The sequence below is a fragment of the Sarcophilus harrisii genome, chromosome 1 (assembly GCF_902635505.1).
Source record: "Sarcophilus harrisii chromosome 1, mSarHar1.11, whole genome shotgun sequence".
Lineage (NCBI taxonomy): Eukaryota > Metazoa > Chordata > Mammalia > Dasyuromorphia > Dasyuridae > Sarcophilus > Sarcophilus harrisii.
Window position 1 is genome coordinate 649,669,372 of NC_045426.1, and position 17,531 is coordinate 649,686,902.

The 17,531-nt window shown below is 47.4% G+C and overlaps 2 protein-coding genes and 1 long non-coding RNA gene across 3 annotated transcripts; 2 read left to right on the forward strand and 1 right to left on the reverse strand.

The window, feature by feature from the left end:
• The first annotated feature begins 1,404 nt into the window (after positions 1–1,404).
• On the forward strand, positions 1,405–8,309 carry MRI1 (methylthioribose-1-phosphate isomerase 1). The gene is made up of 6 exons (XM_003760692.4): positions 1,405–1,638; positions 2,797–3,035; positions 4,257–4,432; positions 4,779–4,955; positions 5,650–5,874; positions 7,919–8,309. The coding sequence occupies exons 1-6, from the start codon at positions 1,507–1,509 to the stop codon at positions 8,044–8,046; spliced, it is 1,077 nt and encodes a 358-aa protein (XP_003760740.1). The 5' UTR covers positions 1,405–1,506; the 3' UTR covers positions 8,047–8,309.
• A 3,288-nt stretch (positions 8,310–11,597) lies between these two features.
• On the reverse strand, positions 11,598–11,912 carry LOC116420761. The gene is made up of 2 exons (XR_004231179.1): positions 11,826–11,912; positions 11,598–11,663 (listed from the first exon to the last, which is right to left on the reverse strand). It is a non-coding gene; the product is annotated as an uncharacterized LOC116420761 (long non-coding RNA).
• On the forward strand, positions 11,906–13,980 carry C1H19orf53 (chromosome 1 C19orf53 homolog). Its single transcript, XM_003760662.3, has 3 exons — positions 11,906–12,035; positions 12,674–12,729; positions 13,392–13,980. The coding sequence occupies exons 1-3, from the start codon at positions 11,939–11,941 to the stop codon at positions 13,527–13,529; spliced, it is 291 nt and encodes a 96-aa protein (XP_003760710.1). The 5' UTR covers positions 11,906–11,938; the 3' UTR covers positions 13,530–13,980.
• The last annotated feature ends 3,551 nt before the right edge of the window (positions 13,981–17,531 follow it).

Below are 17,531 nucleotides of genomic sequence, written 5' to 3' on the forward strand. Positions count from 1 at the left end.
AACAAAAGCAAGCCTGTGAGTTCTACCCAAATCTTTATGGGCCCCCTGCCCTACCGCTGAGGAAACAGAAAGGTAGTTATTGGCTTGCATCGGGGCACCCTGAGGGGTCTGGAGATTCACTGAATTCCTGATTTTAAGCCTTTTGGGAGAGCTAAGCTATAATTGCCTGAGAAGCTTCTCAGACCCTTTGTAAGGTCTGGTATATGTAAGGTTTAGAGGCTTGAAAGGAAGTTTAAGAGGGATTGTAGGGGTAGCTACTTTGTAGCCTATGGTATCTTGATTTTTAAGAAGGTAGCACTATGATCAGGACGTGTGAGCTATAAAATAGGCATAGAGCCATTAAAGATCATATAGGCACATCTTTTGCTTTGAGAAGTGTTTTTATTTGGTCTTGTTTTGATATATCATTTCCTAGTATGATCTTCCTATTACAAAAACTTTTAGACAAAGTGAAACCCACGATGACCAAGTTAAGAGTGCCACATTTTATGTCCATAGTCACCACTTCCAGAGGAGAAAGAGGCGACTACAGCATCAGCTTTCATTTCAGTATTTTCACGTATATTATTTGTAGGCACCACCCTCTCTCCAGTTTTAGGAAACTGTGGGTCAAGAGGGGAAAGTCCAGGACAGAATTTAAGATTTCACACATAAGCTTTCCGACACCAGATCCAGTGGTTTAAAAAAAAAAAAAAAAAAAAAAAGTTCTTTGAGAAATGTTTTTATTTTGTCTTTTGTTTTGACATATTTCCTAGTATCTCCTTCCCTTGTTACCAAAACTTTTACTCAAAATGAAATCAACAGCAAATTAGAGGACTCAAACCTTATCTAATTATTGGATTATAGATTTAAACTGCAATGGACAACAGGGGACCCTGTCAAGCCCACTAGGTTTAGACTGGAGAAATGCAAGACCTAGAGAAACGACTTCCAAGTCGTTACCTTCTTAAGTAATTCCATACAGGAATCGCTACAAAGCCAGCCCCACTGACTTCCAATCCAGATAATTGCGGCAGGCTGGCCGAAGGTCACGTAGCCAGGAGGTCCGGTTTAGAAGCTAACCCTAACCACCTCGGGCTCTCACTAGTCACTCTCCCACGAATTAATCTAGCCTGAAGAACCTACGGGATTGGGCAGAGGCTGGGATGGCTCCCTCCCCCCGGGAGTTTACTACATTCTTATTGTTTTAGGTCGAAGTTAGACCCAAAGCCGACCGCAAGTAACCCTGGGTGAGAATGGGGGCGGGGAAGGAATCCCATACAGTCCATTAGGACTATCGATCGATCAATTAGCATTTACGTACCCGGCGCTACCCTGCGGCCACTTCACCGAGTTTATGAGTTTAAGGTCTGCCCCGCCTTTTTCTCAGAAAGCCCCACCTCCGCTTACTGGCTCGCTTTAGGGCCGAGGGGAAGCCGGCCCCACGTGTGCTCCGACTAGTTCTCAGGCTTCCGCTGAGCTGTTTGGCTCCTGGTGCTCGTACCCAGGCTGCTCCCCTGACCTACCATGAGCTTAGAGGCGATCCGCTATCACCGGGGCTCCCTGCACGTCCTGGACCAGCTGCTGCTGCCCCAACAGAGCCATTATGAGTCTGTGACCTCTGTGCGCCAAGCCTGGGAGGCCATCAGGGCCATGAAGGTGGAAGGAGGGAAAGGGCCGGGGGGCCACGGCTGGGGTGGAGGGTCTGGAGACCCGTAGTGTGAAGTCAGCTGCGTGTCCGGAGAAGGAAGCCCTGGGCTGGGCGGGGCGGCAGCGGGACAAACCCATAAAACACTTCCAGGCTCAGACCTGTGTCCTGCGGTCGCTTCCAACTCTGACACTCATTGTTCTAAGGGCCCCCCCAGCTCTGACCTCCCAGGTTCTAAGGGTCCTCCCAGCTCTGACTTCCCAGGTCTAAGGGCCCTCCCAGCTCTGACCTCCCAGGTTCTAAGGGCCCCCCCAGCTCTGACCTCCTGGGTTCTAAGGGCCCTCCCAGCTCTGACCTCCTGGGTTCTAAGGGCCCTCCCAGCTCTGACCTCCCGGGTTCTAAGGGTCCTCCCAGCTCTGACTTTCCAGGTCTAAGGGCCCTCCCAGCTCTGACCTCCTGGGTTCTAAGGGCCCTCCCAGCTCTGAGATCCTGGGTTCTAAGGACCCTCCCAGCGCTGAAATTCTGTATTCTAAGTGCCCTCCCAGCTCTGACAAACTATGATTTAAGCCCCACCCAGCTAAGATATTCTCTGTTCCAAAGCTCTTTAACACTGTTTAATCTGTGAGCACTATGTGGACACAATAGATCAGAATGGGTTTTGAGTGCCCAGCACAGCCAGCATAAATCAACTTCTATTAACCAGCAACATGAGAGAATAGAAAGAACTTTGGATATGGTTTGGAATATTTGGATTCAAATCCTTCCCTGCTGCTTGAATCATTCTTTGATCTTAATAAAGTCTCCTTCTTTCCCCACTCCAAAGTTTCCTTGTCTAGATAATAAGCCATTTGAACTCTTCTGACAGTCTGTGACAGTCTATGACCCCTTCTCTTCAGGATCCACATAATCAACCAGCCAATCAACAAACACTTATTAAACACCTACTGCTATATGCATGACACTGTGCTAAGTGCTGGGGATGCAAAAATAGTTCTTGACTTATAGGAAAACTGAGGCAAAGTTTGGGTATCCCAGAATGGGTTAACCTGAGATCTGTGCCTGTATGCATCCTAACCTGAGCCCCAGAAGGCCAAGTTTCACCTATCACCCCCCCCCCCCCTGCATTAATCAAAGACAGATCCCTTGATTTATACTCTTCCTCATCCCAGGTGCGAGGTGCTCCAGCTATTGCCATAGTGGGCTGCCTGAGCTTGGCTGTAGAGCTGCACGCTGGATCAGGGGGCCCCGGCCTTGAGGCCCTGGTGACCTTTGTGCAGGACTCACTAAAGTACCTGGTGACAGCCAGGCCAACTGCTGTCAATATGGCTCAGGCTGCCCGGGAGATGTCAGAGGTAGCCAGCCAAGAGGCTGGGCAGGAAGGGGCAACAGAGAGTGCAGTCCGAGAAAGGTAAGAGAAGAGCTGTCCTCCCTCCCCAAGCTCTTGTGGTTCTGGGAACACAAGCAGTTTTAAACTCCTTTGGGAAACCTTCTCATTTCATTAACTTGGAGGGCAAAGTAAAAGTCGGTCAGCAGGGGAGATCATGGGTCACCCAGGCCAGCGACCTCTTCATTTTTTAGATAAAGAACCTGAAGCTTAGGGTGGGGGACAGTGACTTTCCCAATGTCATACAAATAGTGAAGAATTCGAACTCAGGCTCCTTTACTCTAATTCCTGTGCTCTTTCTACTTTATGCAATGGAAAAAAAAAAACTTGAATACCCATACAATGTACTACTAACTAATCAGTACAAGATAAATGGGTAAAAGAATTTCCTAGTAACTATTAACTAATAATCATAAGTTAGCTCTTGGATAGCTAGCACCTGTGCTAAGTTACTTTATAAATATTATTTCATTTTATTCTCACAACAACCTTAGGAGGGAGGAGCTATTATTATTCTCCTTTTTACAAGTGAGGAAACTGAGGCAGGCAGTGGTTAAGTGGCAGCTAGGTGGCACAGTGGATACAGTACCAGTCGTATAGTCAAGAAGATTCAACTTCTTGAGTTGAAATCCAGCTTCAGACACTTACTAGCGGGGGGATCCTGGACAAATCACTCTTGTTTCCTCATCTATAAAATGAGTTGGAAAAGGAAATGGCAAATCACTCCAAGAAAACTCTAAATGGGATTTTTGCCAAGAAAACCTTAAATGGGGTCATGAAAATTCAGATATGACTGAAAAACGATGCACCAGTAACAGATGACATTGGATACATCTTCTGACGAATGGCGTGGCAGAGAAAGAGCCAAGGAGGCCTGAGTTTTAAGTTTCACCTGCCTCTTGACACATCCTGGCTCTATGACCCTGGACAAGTCAGATCTCAATGATCAAAGCATCTGTGTGAAGCTACAAATTTTTTTGTAATAGGCTGAGGGAGTTTCTTGATTCACAACAACCCTACGATTAAGCACTACAGACACATGGACCCATTTGTGGGTCCCATTTTGTGGACCAAAAAACTGAGGTTTGTTCACTGTGACTTGGCCAAGGTCATACAGCTAACATTCTTTTAGGACCAAAATCTGAATTTGGGTACCTGTTTAAGTGCCCTCTGGAAGCAGATGCCCGCTGGGTGTGCAGATGAAAGCTCTTCACCCATCATGTGCCCACCCTTGCCCCTCCCCAGGTTGATCTGCTGGGCTGAGCACATGCTGGAGAAAGACGTCAAGGACAACCAGAGCATTGGGGACCATGGGGCCCAGCACCTTCTGGAGCGTGTGGCACCAGGGGGTGGCCAGGTGACTGTACTGACCCATTGCAACACTGGCTCTTTAGCCACCGCAGGCTATGGAACAGCTTTGGGTGAGTGAGGGGAAAGAACAAATTATAGAATTATAGAACTGAAATCTGGAAAGCATCTTAGAGGTCTCTTAATTCTCTTTAAAATGGAATATACCACTTCCCACCTACGTGCATTTTCATGGGCTGTACTCCCCTACCTGAATACCCTTCTTCCCTCCCTTCTCTACCTTTTAGAACCCTAATCTCCCTTCAGGGCTCAGCTCAAGTTGCCACCTCTTCTCTGAAGCCTTCCCTGATTGTCCTACTCCTTGCTCTCACACTATGGGGCCTCTACTCTTCCCTGCCCCTCACAGGACTTCTTATTGTCTCTTTTGCCTTGGGTGGGGGGAATGTGGGTCATTCACAGGTGTGATCAGATCTCTGCATGCCCTGGGCCGCCTGAAGCATGTGTTCTGTACGGAGACGCGGCCCTACAACCAGGGGGCACGGCTGACGGCCTACGAGCTAGTGTATGAGAAGATCCCCGCCACCCTCATCACAGACAGCATGGTAGCTGCTGCCATAGCCCACAAGGAGGTGGGAGGTCAGTGGTCTGGCTGGGTGTCCAGAGGTGGGCTGGGAACCATTCTTTCTCCCTAATTGCATGGGGTGGGAGGAACTGTAGAATCCTGTGCTCCTGGCCTCTCTTTTGAAGTACTCAAAGGGTCCTGAAAGTTAAAAGTGTAACCCTCTCCTTTTACAGAGGAACAAACTGAGGCTTAGAAAAGGAGGATTTCCCCAAGTTTAATAGACATTTAATTGGCAGAGCCCGGACTCAAAGTGAGATTTTCTGACTTCAGCTCCAGGGCTCTTTGCACTACTGTCCTAGTCTCCTTCCTTATTACCCCATAGATGCCATAGATTCTTTTCCCTGTGCTCCTGTAATTCCCAACCTTTCCTTGTCACCTGGCCCTCAATACTTCAGTTAGATGTAGAATTTCCTCCCCCGTTTGGGCAGCTCATAACCCAGCGATGTCTTCTGCACCCATTCTTGTTCATCACATCTATAAATCCTGCCCAGCAGACTACCCAACACTCTAGAGACCTTTCAATCCTCTACCCCTTAGTTTCTGTAATAATAATAGTACCTATTTCTATGGTTCTTCAAAGTTTATATATTGCTTGCCTCAAAACAACCACATAAAGTAGGCAATACCCCCATTTAACAGCCAAAGAAGTAAGAATCCAGACTTGCCTGGGATTAAACAGCTAACAGGGCCTTTCCTTTCTTCCTGCAGCAGTCATTGTGGGAGCAGACCGGGTGGTCGCCAATGGTGACACTGCCAACAAAGTAGGTACTTACCAGCTGGCCATTGTTGCCAAGCACCACGGGATCCCTTTCTACGTGGCTACTCCTGTTTCCTCTTGTGATCTCAGCTTGAAGACAGGTCAGGAGATTGTCATTGAGGAGCGGCCAGGCCAGGAGCTGACCAATCTCTGTGGGACCAGGATTGCTGCCCCAGGTGAGTCCAGCACTGTAGCAGATAGGACCAGAAGGCCTGATGCTTGTTTGTTTTCTGAACTCCGTGTCTCCTTTTGAGGACAGGTGGCATGGAGAGAATGGTACCACCTTACTAGGTCTGAAGACAGAAGCTGTAGACCTGTTTTATCTTCTGGAATTTAGAAAACCTTATCTGGCTTCTTTTCTATTGCCTCACAGCCTACCCCCTACTGCAAAGCAGGGTAGGAGGAGCTAGGAAGTCATTTAATCAACAAGATAGGCAGTGAATAGAGTATAAACTCAGAGCAGGAGCTATTTAATTTTTGTCTTTGCATCATCAGCACTTCACACAGTGAGGCATTTAGATGCCTTTTGAACTGAATCCAATAAAACAGATAGCACAGCCCCTCCAGTTTGGGAAAGGGACTACCAACTTCATCTTTTCTCTGTCACAGACTTCTGCTGATGTCTATGAATCCTTTCTCAGAAGAATTCTTTTTTAAATTCATAATCAAAGGAAATTCTACATTTCAATTGGAGATCAGTGAAAATAAGGATGTAATTTTCCCCCTCAAGTTCAAAAACCTTCGAAACCTCTCTACATCTTTGATCTAAGGGAACAAAGGCTTAGAAATACTGAAAAACAACTTCCAGATGCAAATAAAAAGAGGGTAGACAAACTCCTGAAGGCAAATTATATGTAGATAAGAAGAGTGACAGTCTTGAAGTCAAGAGACCAAGTCTGGAATTATAGCCCTAGCATTACTTGCTCTGTGTCTTGGTTTTCTCAGTTATAAAATGAGGCTAGTAATACTTATATTATTGAGATAACAGCTTCTTAAACTGTGATTCACAACCCCATATGGAGTCTCATAACTGAATGTGAAAGTCACAAAATTATCAGTAAACATTTGATTTGTACCTTTGTTTATATACCTATATGCCCAGGGTTATGTAAAAATTTCTCAGGTGAAAAGGGAGGGGTATCACAAGTATAAAAAGTTTAAGCACTGATCTAGATAACAGGATTCTAAGGGAAATATTTGGTCAACTTTAAAATGATTTAGAAAAGGAAATTGCAATTATGATCCCATTAGAGTTAGAGAAGGTAGGGATAAGATAAGAAGAAAACAAGCCTTTATATTGTACTTGCTTTATGCCAGGCACTGTTCTAAATACTTTACAAATGATCTGTAAATATTTGTTCCCCATAACAACTCTGCAAGGTAGGTAGGTATTATTATCTCCATTCTATAGTCATGGCAACTGAGGTAAACAGAAGTTAAGTGACTTCCCCAGTGTCATACAGCTAATAAGTATCTAAGGCTGAATTTGAACTTGATTCACCAACTACCTAAGTGAAAACAAAAAAGTTTCCTAGAGAAAACCTTAAGAAATCATTTAGTCTGACTTCATTTCTAGACACACGTCTAGAGAATTGACATGACATATCACCATAATCGGCTCCTTATCCAAATCCAGGGTAAATGTTAGTGCTGTATTATCAATAAACATTTATTAAGCACCTACTGTGTCTCTGGCACTATACTAATTGCTATACCATTCAGAGTTGGGTAGGTATAATAATTCTTGCAATGTGACTCTGAGCAAGTCACTTAACCTTGTTTGTTTCCATTTTCTTATCGACCAAATGAACTGGAGAAGAAAATGGCAAGCCATTCCATTCCAGTATCTTTGCCAAGAAAACCCAATGGGATTCTGGAGAATCAAATATGACTGAACAACAACCCATTACCTAGATCATAGGCTTCTAAGGAAGGCATTTGATAAGTTTTAAAATGCTTTAGAAATGGAACTTGTAATTATAATCATAATAGAGTTCAAAGCGCAGGGAAGAGCAAGGGAAGGAAAATGGGAATAAGCCTTTATAAACAGCTGCTCTTTCATTGAAAGAAGGGACAGGTGGTGAGAAAATGTCAAAAAAAAAAAAAAACCTTTTAAAACTGGTACCAGTGACAGGTGTCAAGGGAGATGGGGCATGGGTCCTAATTTCTCCTTGAAGTCAGGCTGGGATCCCTCACTCACATAGGCTCCCCTTTCCCTAGGTATTGGCGTTTGGAACCCAGCCTTTGACGTCACCCCTCACGAGCTCATCACTGGCGGCATCATTACAGAGCGTGGCGTCTTTTCCCCCAAGGAACTCCAGATTGCCCTGACCTCTAAGACCTCCTGATTAGACCCAAACTCCTCACATCCCAAGTCTCCCTTCCTTTACCTCTAATTAAATTGTAAGCTCTTTGAACCCAATGTCCCATCTGTTTAAATGTTCCCTGCTCCAAAGCTCAGTGCCTTGTGTCATAAAGTGTCTGTTAAATTAAATGTCCTCCTATCACTGAACTTTTTTACAATAAACCTTTTATTTATGATAATTGCTTATATTTGTGGAGTGCTTTCTGGAAGACAAAGTTCTTCCTGTATACCCCTGGGTGTCCAATCCCAACACTTCTACGTCTGGCCTCTCCCTTCCACTCTCCTAATCAACCCCTAATTCGGGCCCCCATCACCAGTTGCCTGGAGTGGTTTCCTTGCTTCCAGCTCAATCCATTCCATGTGTAATGTCCAAAGCCCTTCATGACTCAGCCCCCTCTATTTTTCAAGTCTTAACTCACTACTCCCCGACTCACACTCTTCAGTGTAGTAACAGCGGCTCCTGGTTCTTCTAGAATCTCTTGATTCTAGGCCTTTTTTCTGGCTCTCTGCGGGGTCCTCCTCATCTCTTCCTTCTGGATTCAATACCTTCCTTCAAATCCCAACCCAAATCATATTTTCTAAAGAAAACGTTCCCCAACCCTTCTAAATCTTCCCTTGCTTAATTATTTCCTATTTAGCAATGGAAGCTGTAATTATAATAGAGCTCAAGCACATATAGCTTGTTTGTACATATTAATTTGCCTGTGGTGTCTCCCATTAGGTGGAGAGTTCTTTGAGGGCAGGCGCTATTTTTTGCCTCTTTTCATATCCCCTAGCATATAGTAGGCACTTGACAAATGCTTGTTGATTTGCTATATATCGCCACCAAAATGACCTTCCGAAAGAACAGGCTTACACTGGCTCCCTGTTACCTGTAAGCAGCATATAAATGCCTCAGGCCTCCACAGCGCACGCTTTCCCAGCCTTATTTTACTCTACTCTTCCCAACTGGACTATCTGGTCCTGCATTCTCCATCAGGTACAGGCTGCCCCTTCAGGTTCGAAACAGATCATCTCCCTTATATAATATATTATAATATGTTATTATAATATTATTATATATTAATATTACGTAATAATATAATTAATATTATAATATAATATTATAATAGACTTTTGGGTACCTGATTTCCTTCATTCTCTACCAGGTACAAGGCTCCCTTTTTATAACAGAATTTTAAGATCCTTCCAATCCCTTCAACGCCTATTCTAGTGGAAACCATCTGCCCCGCCCCCACCCCAACGGGAGTGGATGCTCAGATTTGTCTCAATTCTCTCATTGCTCCCATCCCACTCTCTCTGGTAGAACATGCGTATTCATATCCTGTCTTCCCTTTGGACTATATGCTTCCTGAGGGCAGGAACTATATGCTTCCGGAGGGCAGGGACTACGTGCTTCCTGAGGGCAGGAACTATATGCTTCCTGAGGGCAGGGACTACGTGCTTCCTGAGGGCAGGGACTACATGCTTCCTGAGGGCAGGGACTACATGCTTCCTGAGGGCAGGGACTACGTGCTTCCGGAGGGCAGGGACTACATGCTTCCTGAGGGCAGGGACTACGTGCTTCCGGAGGGCAGGGACTACATGCTTCCTGAGGGCAGGGACTACGTGCTTCCGGAGGGCAGGGGAATATATGCTTCCGGAGGGCAGGGACTATATGCTTCCTGAGGGCAGGGGAATATATGCTTCCTGAGGGCAGGGACTATATGCTTCCGGAGGGCAGGGGAATATATGCTTCCTGAGGGCAGGGGAATATATGCTTCCTGAGGGCAGGGAATATATGCTTCCTGAGGGCAGGGACTACGTGCTTCCTGAGGGCAGGAACTATATGCTTCCTGAGGGCAGGGGACTATATGCTTCCTGAGGGCAGGGACTACGTGCTTCCTGAGGGCAGGGGACTATATGCTTCCTGAGGGCAGGGACTACGTGCTTCCGGAGGGCAGGGACTACATGCTTCCTGAGGGCAGGGACTACGTGCTTCCGGAGGGCAGGGACTCGATGCTTCCTGAGGGCAGGGACTCACGTGCTTCGGAGGGCAGGGACTACATGCTTCCTGAGGGCAGGGACTACGTGCTTCCTGAGGGCAGGGAATATATGCTTCCGGAGGGCAGGGACTATATGCTTCCTGAGGGCAGGGAATATATGCTTCCTGAGGGCAGGGACTACGTGCTTCCTGAGGGCAGGGGAATATATGCTTCCTGAGGGCAGGGGACTACATGCTTCCTGAGGGCAGGGACTATATGCTTCCGGAGGGCAGGGACTACGTGCTTCCGGAGGGCAGGGGAATATATGCTTCCTGAGGGCAGGGACTATATGCTTCCTGAGGGCAGGGACTATATGCTTCCGGAGGGCAGGGGAATATATGCTTCCTGAGGGCAGGGACTATATGCTTCCGGAGGGCAGGGGAATATATGCTTCCTGAGGGCAGGGACTATATGTTTCCTGAGGGCAGGGACTACATGCTTCCGGAGGGCAGGGACTATATGCTTCCTGAGGGCAGGGACTACGTGCTTCCTGAGGGCAGGGGACTACGTGCTTCCGGAGGGCAGGGACTATATGCTTCCGGAGGGCAGGGGAATATATGCTTCCTGAGGGCAGGGACTACATGCTTCCTGAGGGCAGGGACTACATGCTTCCGGAGGGCAGGGGAATATATGCTTCCTGAGGGCAGGGACTATATCTTCCGGAGGCAGGGGATATATCTTCCTGAGGCAGGGACTATATGCTTCCGGAGGGCAGGGGAATATATGCTTCCTGAGGGCAGGGACTACATGCTTCCTGAGGGCAGGGACTATATGCTTCCGGAGGGCAGGGGAATATATGCTTCCTGAGGGCAGGGACTATTTTTTTATCCTCAATTCCAGAGCTAATCAACAAATCAAGCATTTATCAACCACTTACTGTATACCCAAGTACTTGCGATGCAAACCCAAGCACAAAGACCCTACTTTTGAAGACTTGGATTGTAATGGAGTAAAGGAAGCTGTCGAGTGAAGGGGGTAGGGCGGGGTGGGGGGCATGGGAAAATCAGAAAAGTCAGGGCAGGGAGCCTCCCCAACCAAGGAAAGATCAGGCGCCAGGCCTTTGCTGATTACCCCCAAGGCGGGCCTCCAGGGGCCCCGAGGGACGAGTAGAATCTGGAGGATTGGGAGTTGCAGAAAGGGAAAAGCACAGGGCTTTACCACTATCAGGTGTCGCCTAACGGCTCATTAAATCACACGTTCGCTGTGTGGCCGAGCAAAGATCATTCTCCCCCTTTCACAGCTCTAATCCGATTCCCGGGGGCTCCTTACAAGGGCCGGAGCGGGATGCTCCGCGCCGACTCCCACCTCCAGAAACGCGGAGAGGAGGACGGAGGCGGGAGAAGAAAATCTGGAGGAGAAGCAGGCGGGGATGAGCAGCCTGCAGTGGAGAGGGCAATCTCCGGCTCAAATCCCCGCCGCTCTGTGGCGCGTCTTCGTCTAAATCGATTGAGCCTTAACTTCCCCGGCCCGTGAAATAGGACGGCCGGACTGCGCATGTCCACTTTTTTTTCCCAACTGGTGCAAAAATCCAAACGGGCCCAAATGCTGGGGTGACCGTGGGCAAGTTACTGCGGCCCTGTGTAAAATGATGGGGAGGAACCAGAGCTGTACTTTTCTCTCCTCCCCTCCAAATCGGCGCCCCTACAATCTCATAGAACTCCGCCCCACCCCCGCCCGGCTGCTGGCCCTTTAAATCCGAGACCCTGCCCCGCTGCATCCCGTCAACCCTTGCGCGTACTGCCCCGCTGTACGCTCTATCCCGTCAGCCCTTGCGCGTTCCGGCCCGCTATATACTATCCCGTCAGCCGTTGTCTTTTCCGGGTTCCTTTTCTGCCGGCGAGAGGCGCGGACATGGTTCAAGGGAAGCAGAAGTTTCAGGCCCGGAGGCCGGCCAAGAAGCGATCGGCGGCGACCGCTCCTTCGACGTGCCGGGGTCTGAGGAAAGGCGGTGAGTTGCGGGACGGAGAGCCCGACCGCCCGTGCGCGCGCTGCCCCAGGCTCCCGGTCCCCGAGTCCCTTCGCCGCCCCGCGGTCCCCCCAACGTGTCCGCTCCTCGGCGCGCTCCCCGCCGGGCCCGACACCCCCATGGTCCCCCGCCCTCGCCCCGTCCGGGCCCGTCTCCCACGTTCTCTGCCGCCTGCGCCCCCACTTTCCTATGGTCGCCCTGACCACATCCCCCCCTGCGTGCCCACTGCCTCTTGTGCCCCCCCATCCTCATGGTCACCCTGACCACGTCCTCTTCTATGCCCTCACAACTCTTGGCCTCCTTCCCTCCTCCCTTTCCCTCCTGTGCCCCCATGCCCACCCCTACCCATCCCTATGTGCTCCTACCTTCACACTCCCTTACCTTCCTTTTCCATGAACCCCCTCCCCGGATTCCCTTCTTCCTGTGTCCCCATGCCTCTTTGCCACTCTGCTCCCCCTCACTCTCATGTCCCTACAGCATCTTGTCCCCTTGCCCACATCCCCTCCCTCCCATGCCCCTTGTCCCCCCTCCCCGCTTCCCATGGTGCCGTGCCTCTTGCCCCTCTCTTCCACTCACCCCTCCCCAGACCCCCTTTGACTTCTTTGTCCCCCCACCCCCAGAGCGAGTCATAGCCCCCAAAAAGGCCCGAGCCGTCCAGCAGCGGAAACTAAAAAAGGTGAGTACCTGGACTGGGAAGTCCCCTTGTCTTATGACTTATGACTTATGACTTATGACTGCCCCTTGACCCCCGAGCTTATGCCAGCTTCTCTGGGCATTCTTCATCGCTTCTTCACAGTTTCTGGTGGCAAGTTCCTTTCTCACCCTGCAAAAATGCCCCTCCTCCCGGTGCCTGTCATGTGTACAAGTTCGGTCTTCCCGCTCCCTCTGTGGAAGCCAGCATCTTACCCACACTGACCCTCCCAGCCCCATACCCTCTGCAGACCATGCATCGTGATTACTTCTTGCCAACACTTTCAGAGAGATCTCGGTGCCGACCCTGCTCCCGCAATCAAGGTTCCCTTCACTACTTTTCTGTCTTTTCCTTCTCCCTCTCCCCCAACCTCCTCATTTTGTGAAAGCAAAAATGCCCAGTATCGTTATTTTCTCAGCACATACATGGTGTACTGCTGCCCAGATCTATATTATTCATTTAAACTGACAGAGGACTTTTGGAAACTGAGAAAATTGACTTGTTCTTACCCCTTTTTCCTGGTTCTTAATGTATATGCTTACTCTACTTAAGCCAGGGTCTTTATCGGGAAGGGGGCAAGCTGGTTGAACTTTCAGGTTCCCATGATCCTCCTTGTTGTAAATGCTGTCCTGCTTATTCCTCCTCAGGACCTGGAGGGTGGTATCCGAAAGAAAATCGAACACGATGCTGTGATGAAAGCCAACAACAGCTTGCCCAAGAAACTGGCCCTTCTCAAGTCCCCAGAGAAGGGGACCAAGAAAAAGGAAGGTGGTGGCAAGCATTAATCCAGGCAGGCAACAAGGGAAAAATGGGGAGGCCCTTCATCCCAGACCTCACTTGACTGCTTGACCCTGTGGCCCTGAAATCTCTTGATACCCCGGTATGTTTGTGGATACATAAGTGGTGACAGCTGCCTTAGGAAAGAAGAAATAGGCTTCTCCTCAGTCAAGAATAGCCCTGTTATCTGTCCTCCTTTTCACCACAATCACGTAGGCCTCAGTTTGACTAAAATAGCATCTTCTCAAGCCTGCAACTTCTCAGATCCCCTGAAGAAGACAATGGGACTTCTCAAGAATAGATGATGCCTTCCTGGTTGGCAGGAGGCTGCTGGGATCTTCAGCAGCTCCAGGAGTCACTTCAGCCCAATTTGTCTTCTCATTTCTCCTTCCTTGTACCCGCCCTGAGCCCCACATCCTGTCTAATGTGAAGCAATAAAAAAGAAACAGTTACTCTCCACTGTGCTTCTCTGGGCTTCTGTGGATACAAAGGAGCTTGCCTGCTTTCTCATGGCTGCATGCTGTGGAGGGGAGAAGGCAGGAAGAAGCAGTGGAAAGAAGGCTGGACTTTGAGCCAGGAGGCCTGGTGGCCAGTTCTGGCTCTAACACCTACTTGCTGGCCTTGTGATGGTAGGAGTCTGGGAACCTCTTAGAGACTTAGTTTCAGCCTGTATTCCTAGCATCATTGTCAGGATTGGGGGAGGAGGAGGGGTCTGGGGAATAGGACATTATAAACCTAAGAGATCATAGCGTGAAACTGAGTCATTGGAATTAGGCGAAGCTTACCAATCCCTGGGGAGAGGGGGAGCCTAGGAGAAGAACAGACTTTGTGGGGAACAGAAGGGATATGTGCATAGTAGACATAGGCTGCCAGTTTTTCCCAGAAGGCTTATGCATTGTGCTACTTGCCATTCCCTTGATTTGGTAGATTTTTTTAGAGTCCTGTTTCAAACATTTTCCCAGAAGGATCTTTGAAAAGATCTGAATTTTGCTTCTGAAGCCTGGGCTTCAGGCTACCCATCTAGCTTAGCCTGGCCAGGAAAAATGAAAGTCAAAAGGTGGGAAGGAAGCTATGCTGCCTTAAGTCATGGTAGAGTGATGCCATACTCATCTTTCCAGAGACTTTTTCCCCCAGAATTTTGATGCCTTTTCATCTCTTAGGAACAACAAAAAAAAGCCTCTTTTTGATCCAGAAACAAGAAAGGAAGTCTCATCTGTATCTGGAATGATCAGGGAAAGGTCAGGCATGCAATTTTTTCTCTAGCATAGTTACAGTTAGTAAAATGTTGGTTAAATTGAAGAAAGGCCTAGCTTCCAGGTACAGGTAGTTGATAGATTCATTGTATATATGTTGAGAGATCCATTGTACATCAGATTAAGTCCATCTGGGCTCTTAGGTTAAGACTTGGATCTCATTTAAGAAGGAGATTGTCCAGAGGAAGAGTAAGGAAAAGAAGGAAGGAGCTTGAACCAAGGATGTTTAATCTAGGAAAAAAGTTCAAAGGGAAAGCATAACCCATCTTCAAGTATTTGAATATGGATGAAGAATTCATTTGGGCCCATAAATATCCTAGGAGTGGTTGGATGGCATGATGTTAGGGCTGCCCTCCTAACAAAATTGTCCAGAAGGGAAAAGGAGCCGCCTTAGTGGGTAATGAACTCCCCTTCATTGAAAGCCTTTGAGCACACAGGCTATTTAACCACTTACTAGGTTGTTCCAGTCACTCTGACCATTTGTCCTGCTAGTGTTAGAGTACTTTTGGTTCCCTTACAAATGGAGGTTCTGTGGTTCTCTGAACTGATTTGAAAGTTGTTCTCTTACTCTCACCAAGAAACTGGACAGGGTGGAAATGAAGGGAAATTCTGGATGTAGCCTACGGAGAATCCCTTTAGTGTCTTTACCTAGACCTGCAGTTGTAGAAGGGGAAAGGCTAGAGTAGGAGGGGTGTTCTCCCTAGTGAGGCATTAAGGCCCAGGTCATATCCTGGCTCATACCTAATAATTGTGGATATTTGGAAAATTCTTGAACATTTGTTTCTTTATAAGGAGATGGTCTGTATTAAGTTTTTTAACTTTTTCATTATTATGAACCCTTTTAGCATTCTGGTGGAGCCCCTGGGCCCCTTCTCTGAATAAGTCAAGTCAGTGAACATTTTAAGTACTCACTTAGCAGAAATTATGCTAAGCATTGGGGGGAAAAACAAACAAAAAACAAAGATGGTCTCTTGCCCTCAAGGAGCTTCCAATATAATGGGAAAAGTCAAAGCAGTGGGGAGAAAGTGCCTGGCACAGGGTCAGGCAAAGGAAAACTGCGCTGAGCTCCCTCCTTAAATAAGGGTACAAATCATTGCCTTCTAGTCAGAATTTAAGCAGAGGGGCAGGAGTTACTGGTGAAATGTGCTACCAGGATGATGGGCTTTCCCTATGAATGTTATTTTTAAAATTGAATTTAAATGCATAAAATACATCAAATTACAAAGAAAACCACTTTATTGAATTATAGTTTTCAAAAGATTCTAAAAACAAGGTCACAGGTTTCAGATTAAGAAATCCTGGCCTATATGATCTTTTTGGTTCTTTCCAGCTCAAAAGCCAATGATCCGTGATCCTATGGCCTGGCTCTCCTAGAAATTACATTCCTCTACCCTCCCACACCCCTTCTATTATATTCCCTTTGTGGAAATTACAGTGGTTTACAGGCATCACGTGTCGTGCCACGTGTAAATCAGAGTCTTTGTGGTCTTCAGTTTCCATAAACGAGGCCTTTGTGGATAGGATATTGGGTCAGTGTCAGCAATTCCAGGAGTGTCAGAACTAAGATTTGAGAGGGAAGAAGACATCCTGCTCTGTATAGTAATGTTGAAGAAAACTTTATAGAAATTATCTGTGTTTGGAGTCAGAAGAGCTGGTTGGGTCACATATGCGAGCTCTGGCTTTGCTTCAGAAGCATTAAGAGCCCACCAAGCTGAAGGCCATGTGCTAGGCCCTGATGATAGAAAAAATCTCTGAAAAATACAGCACAGAAACAGACAAGAACATAGCTGAGGAGTTGTTTCTTTTCATTTGCATCTGAGATGAACGTGGAAGAAAAACACTGATATGAAGAACTGGAGTTAAGGAAGGAACACCTTCTGGACTGGGGACAGCTCGAGCAAAAGACAAGAAGCTGCTTGTGAGCCAATATGGAACCTAAGGGATATAAAAGGGAATAATGTAAAATAAGTTTGGGAAGGTAGCCTGATTGTAAAGGATTTTAAAGGCCAAGCAGAAGAGTTTGTATTTTATTCTCAAGGCATTAGGGAACCAGATTTTTTGCCAGGGAGGGGAAGGGTAGGATGGATTCCTGAGGGAATTTAGTGATTTGCCCAGGATCACACAACTAGTAAATAGCTGAGAGCAGATTGAATTCAAGTTCTGATTCTGGAGCCACTACTATCTACCTGCACCTATATGTGAAGCAAAAGAATAAGGGTAAAAAAGGCAATAAGACTGCATAATAACACAACTGTGTACAAACAAGCTATAGACAAGATGAACTGGAGACCATCCCAGAGGGAAGGCAGTAGGAAAAGACATTCTTAGAAGATGGGATTTTAGCTGGGACCTAGGAGATGGGATTTTAGCTGGGACCTAGGAAAGAGCCAGGAAGTAGAGATGGGGAAACATCCCAGGCATGGGGGACATGGAGAGAAGATACCTGGAGCCAGAAGATAGAGTGTCTCATGTGAGAAGTATCCAGGAACCCCATGTCACTAGATCACAGAATATAAGGAAAAGGATATAAGGTGTAGGAAGACAGGAAAGGTTGGAGTTGAATAGGGGTTGGAGCCTGGTTGTTACTCATTGAAAGACAGGAGCCGTGTTATCTTCTTACCTTCTGAATCTATAATGGCTGCTTTCCCACTATGTAGAAGCTTTTGAAAGCATTCTGGGATTTCCTGTAGGAGAAAATCACTCAGTGCCTAGTTTCAAGGACTTGGAGAAGGACTGATGATTATATAGTTCCATGGA